Source organism: Nylanderia fulva, unplaced genomic scaffold, assembly GCF_048542155.1.
Source record: "Nylanderia fulva isolate GAGA-0341 unplaced genomic scaffold, ASM4854215v1 Scaffold212, whole genome shotgun sequence".
Lineage (NCBI taxonomy): Eukaryota > Metazoa > Arthropoda > Insecta > Hymenoptera > Formicidae > Nylanderia > Nylanderia fulva.
The window spans coordinates 111,788-128,157 of NW_028190278.1; the positions used below are offsets into that span (position 1 = coordinate 111,788).

Consider the following 16,370-nt stretch of genomic DNA (forward strand, 5'->3'; position numbering starts at 1 on the left):
AATTAAATGGCTAAGACTCGTAGTACAAAAAACACAGAGAGGACGAGGAGGGAGGCAGTTGCCCTAACTAGGGAAAGGGAGGCAGACTCGGCAAGTGATACCGAGAATATGGACTTTGATAAAACCAGAGATCCAACGAGGCGCCTAAGACCGGCGAATCAACGTGCAAGACAGCCATTGTGCTGCTCCCAAAGATTGACGCCGAAGGGGCAAAAGAGGGACCGAGCGAGGAAATGAAGGCCGTTGCGCAAGCTACCCCGCTCCCGATAGACGACGATCTACAGATAGTAGAGTCAGTCCAAACGGCCGAGACGGCCGAGACAGGAAAACAGAAGAAGGAGAAGGACTGGAAAGGCACGGACCAAAAAGGGAAACGATTGAGAGTGACCCCCTTTGTCGTCTCCTCCTTCTCTTCCGAAATGGACACAGACTCGGACAACAACAGTGACAGGAACACGGACGCGGACGTGGACATCGAGGGACTGGACGACAAGGACGAGAAGAGGAAGGAAAGGAAGGAAAGGAGAGAAGAGGAGAGAAGGAGGAGAGGTCCAGTCTTTGTGACCAGGGGAGAGAAGAGGAAGAGAGGAAGGCCGATCTTGCCCGGTAAGGGCCAATACGCCGGCCTCGCTAAGGCCAAGAGAGAGAAGGCTCGAAGACAGGCTGAGGAGGAATACCTCCAAGCGGATAGAGAGCCCCAGGAGGAATGGGCGGATAAAGCCAATACCCGCGCCACGAAGACTCTATTAGGAGTCACTGTTGAGGAGGGAGAGGTGACGGAGGAGGAGAGGAGAGAGATCCCGGACCTCACCGCCACCGAGATACTTGGTGAGGTCGACAAATCTGTGCAGACATTGGTAAAGATTGCCGGCTTCACCAAGGGGTATAAGGACACCTCTCGAAAGGCCCTAAAGGAAATAGCCGAGGTGATCTCCGCCGCCGCCAAAGAGCTGGGCAGACGCACGGAAAATGATGAAAATAGGAAGTTGGCGGAAGAAAACCGCCAACTCAAAGTGGGGATCGCCTCTATGAAGCGCACCGTACAGGGCTTCCGAGAGGAAATTAAAACCCTGAGGATGGAGTTCTCCATAGATAGGAGAAACGAAGCTCCAACTCCAGCAGCGCCAGCAGCAGACAAGACAGTCCCAACCTACAACCGCCAAATAACAAGAGGGACAAACAGCAACCAAATGCCCCAAGAATCTGCACAACAGGCGCTGGAGAGGAGGATGGGTGACATGGAGGCCTCGCTCGTAAAACAGATGGGCGACATGATCAACGCCAGGATGGCGGTACTTGAGGAGAGGCTGCCACCGGAGAAAAGCCTAAGACCTCCGCTGGGAAAGGCCGCCGATAAGAACGCGCGTAAATCCGACGAAAGACCCCGGAAAACGTACGCGGCGGCCACAGCAAACAAGCCAAGAGAGGGGACGGGGGGGAGAAGAGAGACAAGAACACGGGAACCTAACACCCAGATCCCCACCCCCACTCCCACCATTGCTCCTTCTCCATCCTCGTCCTCCTCCTTGGCGAATAAAGCAGGCAGGGTCCAGAAGCCAGCGCCAAGGCCAAGACCAAAGGTCATCTCGGTAGAGGAGGACAGCGCGGACCTGAGGACCCTAACGGTCTCCAAAAAGGAGACCATTGATTGGAAGGTGGTTGAGGCCAGAGGCAAGAAGAAGAAGAAGAAGAACACCGACAACACTCAGCCTCAACCAGCCAAAAAGGAGGGAAAGAAATCTGCCCCTTCTTCCTCTGCTCCTGCCCCCAAGAAGACTGCCACAGAAGGCAGGAAGACAACCGGGGCCAACAGGAGTAACGCCAAACCAAGCGATAAGGAGAAGGGTCAAAGACCCAAAGTCAACATTCGTCTCCACAAGAGAGCGGCAATCTTGATTAGTATGCCGTCCCAGAGTGGGGAGGAAATGGAGACGACCAATGAGAAGGGGGAGTCGTCGAAGAGATCCCTGGGCGAAGCAATGGCCGGAATTCAAAAGCAGATCCAGATCAAGGATTTCGATATTCCGGCCCTAAAGACCAAGAGGGCGGCCACAGGAAGGATCATTTATGAGGTGCCCGGAGAAGACAGCGCGGCAAGGGCCAGGAAGCTAGCCGATGCCCTTAAAAAAGTACTGGAGCCAAAGGGGATCAGGGTATCGATCCCCACTAAAAAGACGGACATGAGGGTCTCATGTCTCGAAGACTCCACGACTTCGGAGGATATAAGGGCATCGGTGGCAGACAAAGGAGGATGCCCAGCCGACGACATCAGGCTGGGCAAAATAACTAGGTCTTCCCGCGATGGATTGGGCACCTGCTGGATACAGGTGCCCTCCGCCGCGGCCAGCAAAATTATAAAGTCGGGACAGCTAGTCATCGGGTGGACGGCCGTCAAGATCGAAGCACTGGAAGCACGCCCGCTCCAATGCTTCAAATGCATGGGAGTCGGCCACACACGCGCCACTTGTAAGTCCCAAATAGACCGCAGCGGACTCTGCTATCGCTGCGGGCAAGGTGGCCACAAGGCAGGCGAGTGTGTGGAGAAGCCTTGCTGCCCGTATTGCAAGGATCACGGTCATAAACCAGACCACAGATACGGGGGCAAGGCTTGCCAGTATGCCACATCGGCGAAGAAAGGAGGAGCGCGAGGCAAGCAAGGGACCAGCGGCGAAGAGCAACGAGGGAGGCAGGAAGATGCCGAAGAAGCCAGCTCCGACAGGAGCAAAAGTCAAGAGAGGTGGTCTCGAGGGGGAGAGCAAATCATCTTCAACATGAATGCTCTCCTCCTCGAGGCCAATTTAAACCACTCCGCCAGGGCACAAGACCTGCTTATGCAACACCTGGCGGAGTGGAATATTGATCTGGCAGTGGTGACGGAAGCCCTATCGTGTCCTGCAAAGAGACAACTGGGCAGGAGACGATCAGGGCTCTGTCACCATAATTGGGAAATCTGAGAGGGGAGCCCTCCCCCTTTTCCCTAGTAGGAAAAGGCGAGGGCTATATTTTCGTTAAGTGGGGGGAAATTGTTGTGGGGGGGGTGTACTTCTCTCCAAACAGGGACCGCGCCCAGTTTGAGACCTACCTGGATAGGTTGACGGCCGAAGTGCGCCGCCACCTTCCGGGGAGAGTTCTGGTCATGGGGGACCTTAACGCGAAATCTGACGCGTGGGGTTCCCCCGTGACCAATGCGAGGGGCGTGGTCCTGGAGGAATGGGGGGCTCAACTGGACCTTCTGGTGTTAAACAGAGGGTCCGAGTTCACATGCGTGCGGCACAACGGGGGATCCGTGATTGACGTCACTTGGGGATCCCCTCGAGCCGCGCGCATGGTGAATGGCTGGCGAGTCATGGTGGGGTCGGAGAGTCTATCTGATCATAGATACATTAGAATGCAAATCTCCGACCCCTCCGGATGGACGCCAGCCACCCCCCCAGGAGGGGGGGAGAGGTATACCCTCACCCCCCAGATGGGCGCTTAGGCGCATGGACAAGGACGCCCTGATGGCGGCCGCCGTGGCAAAAGCGTGGGAGGATAGTCCCACGCTTGACGCCTGCGATCCTAATGAGGAGGCGGCCTGGTTCCGTTCGGCAATGGCAGAGATTTGTGACGCTGCCATGCCGAGGAGCCAGGCCAACAACAAGAGGAGGGGGGTGTACTGGTGGTCTCAGGAAATCGCGTGGATGCGAGCCGTTTGCATCCGGACGAGACACCGGTACACCCGTCTTAGGCGCAGGCGTCATACCAACGAAGAGGCGGCCGAGCTGCTGGAGGACTACAAGTCGGCAAAGAAAACCCTCCAGCGGGCCATCAGGGAGGCCAAATCCCGGGCCTGGGACGAGCTCCTGGAGACCCTCAACAAGGATCCGTGGGGGAGGCTATACCGGATTGTAAGGAAGAAACTGCAGTCCGGGGGGCCTCCCACCACAGAGGGTCTCCCACCGGTATTATTAGAGGAGGTAATCACCACCCTCTTCCCCCCAGATGAAGCGGAGGAAGAGGGTGGTGACAGACCCCGGGGTCCTACGATCCAAAATGATTGGAGCGAGGACCTCGGGGTCACAGGTAGAAAGCTCGTCCGAGCAATTGGGCGGCTCCGGGCGAAGAACACCGCCCCGGGGCCGGACGGAATTCCCGGGAAGGCCTGGGTTTTGGCCCTCAACGTCCTTGGGGGGAGAATGAGGCAGCTGTTTGACAGCTGCCTCAAGAAGGGCCAATTTCCGTCCATATGGAAGGACGCGAAATTGGTCCTTCTACGAAAGGAGGGGCGCCCCGCAGAATCCCCTGCGGCGTACCGCCCCATTTGCTTGTTGGATGAGGCGGGCAAGCTTTTCGAAAGAGTGATAGCTGCCCGCCTCAGAGAACACCTGTCCGGGGTGGGACCCGATCTCTCCGAATGTCAATACGGATTCCGAGAGGGCAGATCGACGATGCTATTAAGCATGTCAAAGCCCTCTCGGATGAAGTTGTGGGGGGGGGGGCGGTGTGTTGATCGCGACGAGCTTGGACATCTCGAACGCGTTCAACACGCTGCCTTGGAGACATATACGCGAGGCACTCCAATACCACGGGGTGCCTCGCTACTTACAGGAGGTGATCGGGGACTACCTTAAGGACAGGTGGATCTCGTACACGGGGCGGTACCAAGTGCCGCACAAGAAGAAAATTAATAGGGAGGTTCCACAAGGGGTCGGTCCTGGGACCGCTCCTGTGGAACATCGGGTATGACTGGGTTCTGCGGGGCGCACTTCTCCCGGGCGTGCACCTTGTGTGTTATGCCGACGACACACTGGTGCTTGCCCGAGGGAAGGATTGGGGGGAAGCTCGACGCTTATCGGCAGTGGGCGTCGAGCTTGTTATAGGCAAGATCCGCGCCTTGGGACTGAGCGTGGCCCTCCAGAAGACCGAGTGTATTCACTTTAACGGTCCTAGGGGGGGGCCACCTCAGTCCTACATCGAGGATAGAGGGAGTTCGGGTGGAGGTGAAGCCCCATATTAAATACTTGGGGCTCACCCTCGACAGTCGCTGGGGCTGGGTGGAACATTTTCCGTCGCCTTGCCCCCCGAGTAAGGGCGGCAGTCAACTCGATTGGCTGCTTGCTGCCCAACATCGGGGGGCCCAAGGAAAAGATACGCCGCCTCTACATGGGAGCGGTCGGATCCATGGCGCTCTACGGAGCGCCAGTGTGGGCGGGCAGGCCTGAGGGCGCAAAGTCAGAAGCTTCTGCTGAGTTTACAGCGGAAGCTAGCCATCAGGCTCGTCCGCGGATACCGGACGCTCCCATTGGAAGCGGCTTTGGCGGTGTCAGGGTCCATTCCCTGGGACCTGCTGGCGGGGGCGTACAAACAAATGTACGATCGAAAGGATGACCTCCGCCGGCGGGGTCGCATCATGACACCGAAGGCGATGGAGGCGGCCCGCCGTCTGACTAAACACCAGGCGGTGGAGAAATGGTCGGAGGCTCTCCTCCGACCAAGAGCCGGACTGCGGGCCGTCCAGGCCATCCAGCCAGTACTTCGGGAGTGGCTGTCGAGAAAGCCCAGACTCTCATATAGAGTCGTGCAGGTGCTCACCGGGCACGGGTGCTTCGGAGAGTACCTGCACGACAAGGCGCGGAGGGAGCCATCGCGGAGATGCCACCACTGTACGGAGGTCAGGGACACGGCGCAACACACGGTCGAACATTGCCCAGCTTGGGCAGACCAGCGCCGTGCCCTGACCAACGTCATCGGGGGGGACCTTGGGCTTCCCAGCATGGTCAAGGCCATGCTGGAAAGCCCACTTAAATGGGAGGCGGTCGCCTCTTTCTGTGAGGACGTCCTCACGCGGAAGGAGGCGGCCGAAAGAGAGAGAGAGGCCGACCCTGATGCGCCCCCAATGCGGCGCAAGAGGGTCGGCCTACGAGGGAGAAGGTTTGCCGCCCAGGCGGCGAGAGATTGAGGAGATCGAGGAGGGGGCGGGATAGGGGAGAGGGAACTTGCTCTCTCTCCCCGATCCCGCTCGATAGAGGTGAGAAGGAGGGCTCCTTCGGGGACCAAGGCCGAATCCCAACCCATTCTGGGGAAGGAGGAAGCCCGGTCCCCGAAGGAGAAACACCAACGGGAGAGGCGGAACGGAGGGGACGCGATCCCACCCTTAGGGTGGGCTCAAGCGTCCCCTCCCTTCCGCTGAGGGAGACTGCCTCCAAGGAGGGAGTCTCCCGGGAGAGGTCCCGGGTGTCTGGCGCCGGATCCTAACCCCCTTCGGAGGCGGAAGAGGCGCCAACACCCGAGACAGGAGAGCCGCAGAGCTCAAAGGGCGGGGGCCCTTCGAGTTCATTGCACGCGACTCTCCACGGAGGGGAGAGGAGTGGTGGTGGTCCCCACTCCTCTCCGCCTGGCGGGCTTGCCCGCCAAACGGGAGGGGCGCACCCGAAAGGGGTGCGTCACGGCGCTTCGGAAACCCCGGTTGCTTGCGAAAGCGATTCCCGGGGTTTCCGAGTAGCGCCAGGAGGACCACCGACTGGTTTAGCGGGTCGGGAGTTGGGCCCTCAGCCCTCTCCCATCCCCGCATAACCCAAAGCCTCCCCCGAGGCGGCGGGTATGTGTATACACATTCCAGTCGTAAAAAAAAAAAAAAAAAAAAAAAAAGGTATAGATGTGCCCAATTTCCTTTAGAGGTATAATCCCTCTTCCAGGGGTTAATCTCTTAATACCTCTCGAACCTCCGTATTACTGTCAAGTCGGTATCGGGTACATTCATTTTGAAACTAAAGCCGCTCTTTGCCTTTCATGCTTCGCCGCGTTACCTCGAACTTCTAAATTGTTCTGGACACGGATCCGGAAACATAGCCTAACCATAGGTGGATTACTAGTTGGGATAGTTTGCGGAACTTGTAGCAACCGCCTCACCCTCTCACGAGCGGGTGATCTATGCGAACTTTGCGAGTCTATATACGAAGACTACTCGCGTAACCCAGATAGCGTCCCAGCGAGGATAGAAGACGGGACCACAATCATAACTGTAGAATTACAGATAGGCTCCATGTCGTAATTGCTACCTTAAGGGTAATACATTCTCCCCCCTCCCTCCGCATTGTGCAACCTTTGTCGGAAAACCCTTCGTCGTGGGTATCCCCGGAAAAATTTCCGTAATACGACGTTGTCTCGCGCAATAGTTCGAGTACGTGCAACGCGAACCATACACTCGCGAATAACACGCCGCGACTGCGAACGAGACGTAACACACCGAACCCTAAGGCAGTTATCTGCTTTAACAAAATTTCATCTCCTGTATCCAGCAGCTGCTCTAAGGGCCGAACCCATTTGAAAGTGGACAACAGACTTTTTTTTATCAGCAGCCTTCCTTTATACCAGCACCTAAAAGCTGTTGCCTACCTGATATTTTCTTTTTTTTTATACATATATATATTGCTTTCTATTTTTTTTATTAACTATTTTTTTATTACCACGAACCTTTTCATTATCATGAATAATTCCATATTATTATCTTATTCTATTTTTAGTTTCAAAACTCTTGCTTAAGATAGCAGATAATTCTTACATACGCGTTACTAAGTTACTTCTAACCATATAATGTGTTTAATTAAAAAATTTAAGTATAAACCTCACCTTTTGTTAAGAACTTTTCCTGATTTATATCAAGTAAAATGTATACGCATTGCAGGATATCAAGTCGGAAGAAAAGATGACAAAATTTGCATTGAATGTTACGATCGCACAAAACCTGAAGGTTATACATCGGTAGATAATCACGGGATCGTGTACAGACAATTGTTCCCCGTTAATTATCAAACTTGTAATCGAGAAATAGCTATGGATATACGTTCAATTTTACTATGCGATAGATGTTTTACGGGTTACGTACACTTTATGAATATTTTTAAAAGACATTGCAGTCAATATTGCTACTCTAGTTTTGGACGCTTATACTTTTGACGTTCTTTGTTTATATTGCAACGTCTTTTCCTGCTCCAAAACGCCAAGTTCGGACAGGGGAGCGTTCAATTTAAATATTCTAATAATTCTGATAGCAAAACGTCAAAGATCGGTAACAAAAGAGTTAATTACTTGTACTTCAGTACTAACTCGCGGTAAAGTTGAGCGCCAGGCGCATGTGAATGCGCCACGATATTACTGAAAACGGTACTTAAGGTAACTTCTCAAAATTTGATAGTGAGTCGCGGGTCTATAGGATGTTTGATCTATAGTTGAGAGAGAAGTAGATAGAGGCCTTGTTTACACCGAACACTTGGTACGCGTATCAAGTACTATATTCGTACCAAAATAGCTTAGTACGATGGTGTAAACTATAACGTATTAAGCTGGTACGATACGTTTCGTGATGGCGTATCGTACCAAAATAGTACGCATATTAAATACAAACATACCGCTGTAAACGCTAGAATATTAAGGCTGCGTTTCAAAAATCGTTGCCAATACTGAAAATCTTTGTATGTTGGTAGTAAAATATCGACTCGCTGCTTTAATCTAATTCTCTTAATCTAATTCTTAAAAAATTATGTCGTGTAAAAAAGGTCCAAATTGGTCAGAACAAGAAACAAGATGTTTTCTGGAATTGTGTATAGAAAAACAAATTTTAGCCATCATGGATGGAAGGAAACATAAACACGTTGAAATATTTAAAATGCTTGAACCAGAAATAGAAAAGAGTAGTTATGGGAAAACAGCAGACCAAATAAAATTAAAATTAAAAAATTTGAAGCTTGCATATTTTAAATGTCGAAGAGACAATAATGTCAGTGGAGCTGCAACATCACGTTGTGCCTTTTATAATGAGTTAGAATTATTATATGGTTGTAGACCAACTGCAGAAGCCAGTTCAAGCAATTCCGGAATTGATACAGCTTCTACAGTTAATGATACAGCTTCTATAGTTAATGGTAAGTTTGCAAAAATATTATTAATATTTAAGAATGTTTTTTCTAAAAAAAAAACTTTTGTTTAATTAAAAAATTGATATTAAATGAAATTAGAAAAAGAAACTCACTCATACTTGAATCTTTTAATAAAACATAAAAATCTATACATTTTGTAGAAGACAGCGAGACTGGAGATATTGATAACGAAGCAATTAATAACTGCAATATAGTGGAAGAAGAAAAAGAAGGAGACACTAATGAAATGCCTAAGAAGAAAAGACGACAATGTAACGGTAAAAACTATAAAATATCATTTTTAGTTTAGTATAGTATAGTTGAAGAAATAAATAAATTTTATTATTTATTAATAATTTATACTTTTATTATACAGGAAGAAAAAGTTATAAGGCAACTTTAGAAAATTATACAGATAAGTGGTTAGAATCACAGAAGTTAATGTTAAATACAATGTTGGAACGACAAGAAAAAATGCAAAAGATATTCATTCAAGAAGAAATGAAAAAACAACGAGATTGGGAAAAACAAGAAATGGAAAAAGAACGAAAGTTTCAACGAGAACAAATGAATATTCTTATGCGAACCTTCTCACAGAGTATTAATTCTCTAAAACCACAAATGCCAGTTACATTAACACATAATTATACACCCTTAAAACTAATTCCTGTAAGTTTTAAATAATATTTACTAATTAATAGACATTTTTATACAAAGAGGAATGAGACATTTTTTACGATTTTAGATGGCACAAGCAGATCCTTCAGGGAACATTTTGAAGAAAATCACTGAAACTATCAAAACAACTGAAACTATTGGTAAAGAAAATTTACCAGAAACATAATGTAATACGGTGTATCGATACACCGTATTACATATTACTTTTCATCAAAGTAGAAGTTATTTTTTTTTATTTTTCGATGACTGCAATATAGTATAAGCTCTTTTCTTTTGATATTTTGTAAAGATACAAATTTTATAATGTAACTCGCCAAAATATGATTATTTACTTATAGTTTTAAAAAATTTGTTTGGCTGTAAGGAATATGTTTATTTTTATATACGTATAGTTTATTAAGACTGATAAAAAGTAATATTGTGATATATATATTTTTATAAGCAAATTAATTTATAAATCATACCTTAGAGAATTCTGTAGAGAAATAAAGCAATATAAACGAAATTTATTTAATTTTTTAATTTTATAAATAATAATAATGTTACAAAAATGTAATAATAATAATGTTACAAAAATGTAATATGCAATTGTATAGGGTTCACAATTCTACACTAAATAATAAACAGTTCTTATGGTCGTATTAATGCTTTTCTCAATGGAAAATTCTGTGATAAATATTCTTTCAAATGATTTCGCAACTCTGTACCTTGTACTGAATCTCTTTGATAATTAGTTGCACATGTTGGTTGCGGTGTTAAGAGTTGTAATTGTTCAGCTTCTTGTAACCATTCAGAATAGAATCTTTCTTTTTTGCTTTCAACAAAATTATGCAATATACAACAAGCTACAATTATTTCTGGCGCAAATATGTAGTCACAGTTAATTTGATGCAAAATTCTCCATCTTGCTTTTAATCTGCCAAAAGCCATTTCGACAGACACTCGAGCAGAATTTAAATATACATTGAAAGATTCTTGCTCTGCTGATAATGAACCAGAATATCCTTTTAAAAGCCATGGCAATAACGGATAAGCAAAATCTCCAACTATTATAAAGGGTATTTCCATTCCATTAATATTTTGAGTTTCCTAAAAAACATAAAATTGTAATATTATATAATGATATAAAGTATTATATGAGTTTTTTTATTTTCTATTTGTAAAATTATATATATAAAATCTCTCGTCCCATATATTACCTTAGGTATTATTGTATTAGAATTCTTATAAAGAGTACTATCTTTTAAAACAGCAGCATCATGACAACTTCCCGGATGTTTTGCCACAATATTTCTAAACCTATAAAAGCAATTGAAACAATGAATAAGACAAAAAAAGTTAAGATAAATATAAGAAAAAAATATTACCTTCCATTATGATCGACTACTGCTAAAACATTATATGAAGGCCATCCTTTTCTATTAACAAAATCTTTACATCCTTCACTTGGTGGAATAATTTCAATGTGAGTCCCATCAATGCTGCCAATAATTTGTGGAATACCACATTTCTCTTCAAAATTTTGAGCTATAAATTTAGCCTCCTTTTCATGAGGCATGTATATATAATTTTGAAGCATAATTTGATTAATAGCTTTAACTACTTTATATACACACTTTTTAACAGTTGATTTATGGATACCCATTGTATTGCCAATAACTCTATATTCTGCAGTGCTAGCTAATTTATATAAAGCCACAGCTATTTGTTTTTCAACAGATAAAGATTCTCTAAGTTTCAGATATTGTGGTTTTGGTTCTAATTCATTTCTGAGTTTATTACATAATTCAGAAAAGCTGAATTTTGTCATGCGAAAACTTTCCAACCATTCTTTTGGAATATAATGAATATTCACAATTCTTTTCCAAAAATCGGAACTTCTCTCTAATTGCCACATTCTTTGATATCTTATACCTTCCATTGTTAGTGGTATTGATATAGAATTATTAATTTGTAACCACTTCATTAATAACTCATTTCTTTGTTGTAAACATAACCTCTGTAACTTTATTTTTAATTCATATCGTTTACGAATATATAAGTAATTGCCGTATATGTTTCTTCCGATTATCTTGAAGGATTTTTAAAAGTTCGAACAGAGTGGAAAATAAAATTCCAATATTATTTTCTACATTCATTTTTAATTTTTATAACGTACAAATGAATGTTCGCGTTCCGGTGATCACTGATCACGAAGCTCGTGGTTCTGACTTCTGACATTTCACTACAAACATACGTTGTGCGATGTAAACGCACTTTAATCAAACGTTTGATGCGCACTAGCTTAATCTGTACTAAAAGTCCATACGGTGTAAACAAGGCCAGAGAGACATACATGTGGTGATACTAATAGACATATATATATTTTGAACACTTAGGACTAACAATTTTACATGTAATAAGTATAGGTTGACAATATAATTATTTAACAAACATTAACATAGAGGCTAACGGAATGAAAGAATATAATATCAAGATATATACGAGTATAGCGGTATGACGGAATTAATCTCTTAGCTTTTCATTAATTATAACAATATTACATATTTTAAACAATTTCGCAACAATATTATACGAACGGAATTTACAACGGAAAATCGGTAAACGGTATGCTGTTCTAACTTATTATCGCGGACACGCGGTATATACAGAAGTCACGTAAATATAATTCGAGACACGGCACGATATACAAAAAAAAGGTAACAAAGAGATAACGGCATTTTCGTGACTCTCTCGCACGATTCTCTCGCCGAGTAGAAAAATTGAAATCTTTAACACACTCGCGGAGAACGGCTGCACGCAAATTCCGAAAATCTAATAATAGAACATGTAAGGAACGTGACTTTGAATATAGCGGTAAACTAGAAGTTACGATAATCGCTCTCGAAACGATTGTTGTGTGCCTCGGGAGAGACACCAGGGGGTCACGCCAAATTGGGATGGGAATCCGGGGCGTCAGGACTTGTTCGGGTGTTTGAAGAAAATGCACTGCACTTTTCTTATTAAAAATCATTATTCAAATTCAACCACTTGGCCTTTATTTATTTCACCAATACTACACTGAAGCTTTACCGGGTGTGTGGCACTGACTTTCTATCACTCCGCGTATCGCGCACAACTGCGGGTCGATGCTAAGTGCGCGCGCGGTTAGCGAGATCGTGTTTAGAGCGATTGTTTGTGTCTGCGACTGAACGAGTTGGCGCGTCTCTACTCTCTTTTTATAATGTTGTTTTTTGGAGTTTTCCCGATCGGAAGGGGTGCCTGGCAACAGGTTTCCCCGGTCGAGAATCTAGGTGCAAGCGAAGCAGATTCAAAGTCCTTCTGCTTTGCTTGCACGTTGACCAATTTCTGTTCCGCGTATATCTCGCATTGTATGCGTTTTTAACGCGGTCATTATCTGTCGTAATTGCGGATATAATACGAGTACTCATTTCTTAATACTAGTTACCTTTTAATAGTTATATCTATATCTTCGGGGGATATAACACACAGAAAAAAATGTAATTATAAAAAATACAGGCCGACTGACCTTACGAGGAAACTGCCAAATTAAAACAGAGGACATGACATTAGAGATAAAAGAGACGATCTACGTAGCAAACATAGACACATATTTACCAAATTTCAACATTGCACCATCACAAGACGAGGACATGAGAGTACTCTACACATTGGATAACCTGACACAACACAACATAGAACTAATAGAGTTACGAACAAAGATAAACGACATAGACAACAATTTACGAGACAACGAACAGAAATTTTATACAAAGAGACAATTTATTTACCCCATGACCTCGAGCGATTTAATAATAACCATAATCATAATATGTATTATTGTCATTGTAATTTGGAAAATAAAAAATAAAAAAGACACAAAAAGAAGACCGAGAATAACGATACTTGACGATGACTGGAATGTACCTTGATCCATACTGAAAAGAAGCAATAGCACACGTTTTTAGAAGATAGGAAACGATTGTAATTATATTGTAAACGGGCATAAAACATTTGTAAACTTTAATTGTAAAATTTAATTGTAAAATTTAATTGTAAGCGAAAAACTACGTACCTTCGTTTTTTTTCTTTAACGGGGGAGAGATGTTATATCCCTAAGAGATATAACTATTAATGTAAAACTACTCGTATTACATCCGCTTGACGACGGACACTGACCGCGTAAAAACGCATACGCTGCGAGATATACGCGGAACCGAAATTGCTCAACGTGCAAGCAAAGCAGAAGGACTTTGAATCTGCTTCGCTTGCATCTAAGTCCTTGACCGAGGAGGCCCGTTGCTAGGCACCCCTTCTGATCAAGGAAATTCTAAAAAGCGATATTATAAAAAGGGAGCAAGAGACGCGCCCATGCAGTCGCAGTCGCAATCAGTCGCTCTCAAGACGTTCTCGCGTCGTTAATTAAAACGATCTTGCTAGCTGCGTGCGATCTTAACATCTTCTCGCAGTCGCGCGCGATACGCGAAGTTATAGCTAAATAGTGCCGCTAAATAGATATACGCACAAGTGTATCATTGTTGAAATAAAGGAAAGTCAAGTGGTAATGTGAATAAAAGTTCTTTAATAAGTGAAAAGGTGAAGTGCATTTATTAAATCAACCCGATAAAGCCCTGACGCCCCGGATCCTCATCCCAATTTGGCGCGCCCATGCAATCGCAGTCGCAATCAGTCGCTCTCAAGACGCTCTCGCGTCGTTAATTAAAACGATCTCGCTAGCTGCGTGCGATCTTAACATCTTCTCGCAGTCGCGCGCGATACGCGAAGTTATAGCTAAATAGTGCCGCTAAATAGATATACGCACAAGTGTATCATTGTTGAAATAAAGGAAAGTCAAGTGGTAATGTGAATAAAAGTTCTTTAATAAGTGAAAAAGTGAAGTGCATTTATTAAATCAACCCGATAAAGCCCTGACGCCCCGGATCCTCATCCCAATTTGACGCGACCCCTTGTGCCTTTCACGAGGCACACAACAATTTGCTTATGTAACGTCCAGACAAATTTCAAAGTCTCAATCTTTTTCAAAATTTTATTCTTTAACCTACTAGTCATGACAATCTCTAACCTGCATGAAAGACCGGTATTAACGAATATTTAATCACACATATAATTACTCATAGGTTAAAACATGTCTTCTCACGAACAATAATAAGATTGATCATTCGTTAGGAAACATAAATAAATTAGAGAATAAGCGCGCTTAAGTACCACAACAAATATAAATATACATATATATATATCTTAACTCCCGAAGCACCTTACATATTGTACACCCCTAAATATCGTACACTATTCATATAGTCACCAATATGTAGAACTATTCTTTAGGCGATGCTTTACTGACCGACATATAACACCCTCAATACCGATCGCCGACGTTAAAGACGGAACTACTAACTTACCTACCCAAGATAAGATCAACCAATGGTAAAACAGAGACTTCACCTACCAACCACAAATGAAACTTGGCCATTAATGGCAAAATAAAAAACTATCTTACCGACTAACAATAAGACATGAATTTACCATACCAATTAACGACCCACTTAATCGATCTTTAATACCATACAACCGGTCAAGTAGCAAAATACTTTACCGACAGTCGACAATGTACGAAATTTGTCCACAAATAATTTTGTCTAGCAGTATCATTGTCCAAGAATGACTATGTAAAAAGGAATCGACATACCCTAAAGGATAGTACTTAGTATAAGGCAATCTCGCTCATAAAATAGCATATTACATTAGTTGGACAATAAAGTGTGAAACTCGCTTTACTATTATGAACTCGGCTTTACTCACAAAATATTCTAGAAGCATGATGCAATGCATGATGCAACACAGAAGCAAGTAGCAACCTGCAAACCGATAACGTAACAAAGGAAGTCGGAGCGCATAGTCAACCGTCATCAATATCAAGAAGAAGATAAGATAAGTCGGAGCGCATAGCCAACAAGGCATACCACTATCACTACCGAGAATAGGATAAGGAAAGTCGGAGCGCCCGGCGATGAGTCACCAAAGGAACACCGCTATCGCTACTGAGAAGCCATCTCTCCGGGACTTAACCGACGCAATCTCTACCAAGAATAAATTATCTCCGGTACTTCCCCGGCATACCTCACTTGCCATTGGCTAAGCCGCATCGCCCGATGGGAGGAGCGAGCCACATTTTACGGTATATAAACCCTGCACCCAGCACGGAACACCGGTTGTTCCGCCAGCACAGTCAAGTTCAGTACTGCTAAGAGCAGCCAACCAACCAGCTATTACTACGGAGTTCCGAAGACAACGAGACATAGCCGCCATTTCGGACCGAGGTACCGAGGCTCCTCAGATCTTCAGACTCAGAGGGAAGAACACAGTTGCGAAGTGTACCATAGCAAGGCACACATTAGACATAGTCTAACCTTGTGAGTATTTAAGCCAGTTCACATATCCCTAAATAGTAAAGCGCGGACACTCATTATATTTAATCATTTTATTTAATCATTTAATTTTAATTCAATCTTATATTACACTCCGAACTCTGAATTTTGAATATAGATATAGGCCATATATTACTCCGAATTCCTAATTTTATTTCAATTTACTTATTGCATCTGCACACGTCAGCATTACAATCGTTGACTTATATTACATTTTATCCAATACTATTCGTTATTTTTAACCAATATCGCATACTTATTTAACCTATTGTACTTGCAATATAAATATATTCATGTATTTTATTGTATTACTGCTTACCTATATATGTATGTAATCCTGTATCCTACCGCC

General features: G+C 44.5%; 2 protein-coding genes across 2 annotated transcripts; both read left to right on the forward strand.

Annotated features, from left to right (window-relative positions):
- Nucleotides 1–5,389: 5,389 nt before the first annotated feature.
- LOC146723263 (uncharacterized) lies at nt 5,390–5,938 on the forward strand. The gene has a single exon (XM_085482710.1). It carries the CDS (start codon nt 5,390–5,392, stop codon nt 5,936–5,938), a length of 549 nt encoding a protein of 182 aa, XP_085338836.1.
- A 2,489-nt stretch (nt 5,939–8,427) lies between these two features.
- On the forward strand, nt 8,428–9,829 carry LOC114935596 (uncharacterized). Its single transcript, XM_029308468.2, has 4 exons — nt 8,428–8,900; nt 9,056–9,172; nt 9,271–9,563; nt 9,640–9,829. Exons 1-4 carry the CDS (start codon nt 8,519–8,521, stop codon nt 9,736–9,738), a joined length of 891 nt encoding a protein of 296 aa, XP_029164301.1. The 5' UTR covers nt 8,428–8,518; the 3' UTR covers nt 9,739–9,829.
- The last annotated feature ends 6,541 nt before the right edge of the window (nt 9,830–16,370 follow it).

Coding starts and splice junctions, on each gene's coding strand:
- LOC146723263 (XM_085482710.1), top strand. CDS start 5,390: ATGACACCGAAGGCGATGGAGGCGGCCCGCCGTCTGACTAAACACCAG.
- LOC114935596 (XM_029308468.2), top strand. CDS start 8,519: ATGTCGTGTAAAAAAGGTCCAAATTGGTCAGAACAAGAAACAAGATGT. Junction 8,901..9,055: donor TACAGCTTCTATAGTTAATG/GTAAGTTTGCAA, acceptor TACATTTTGTAG/AAGACAGCGAGACTGGAGAT. Junction 9,564..9,639: donor CACCCTTAAAACTAATTCCT/GTAAGTTTTAAA, acceptor TTACGATTTTAG/ATGGCACAAGCAGATCCTTC.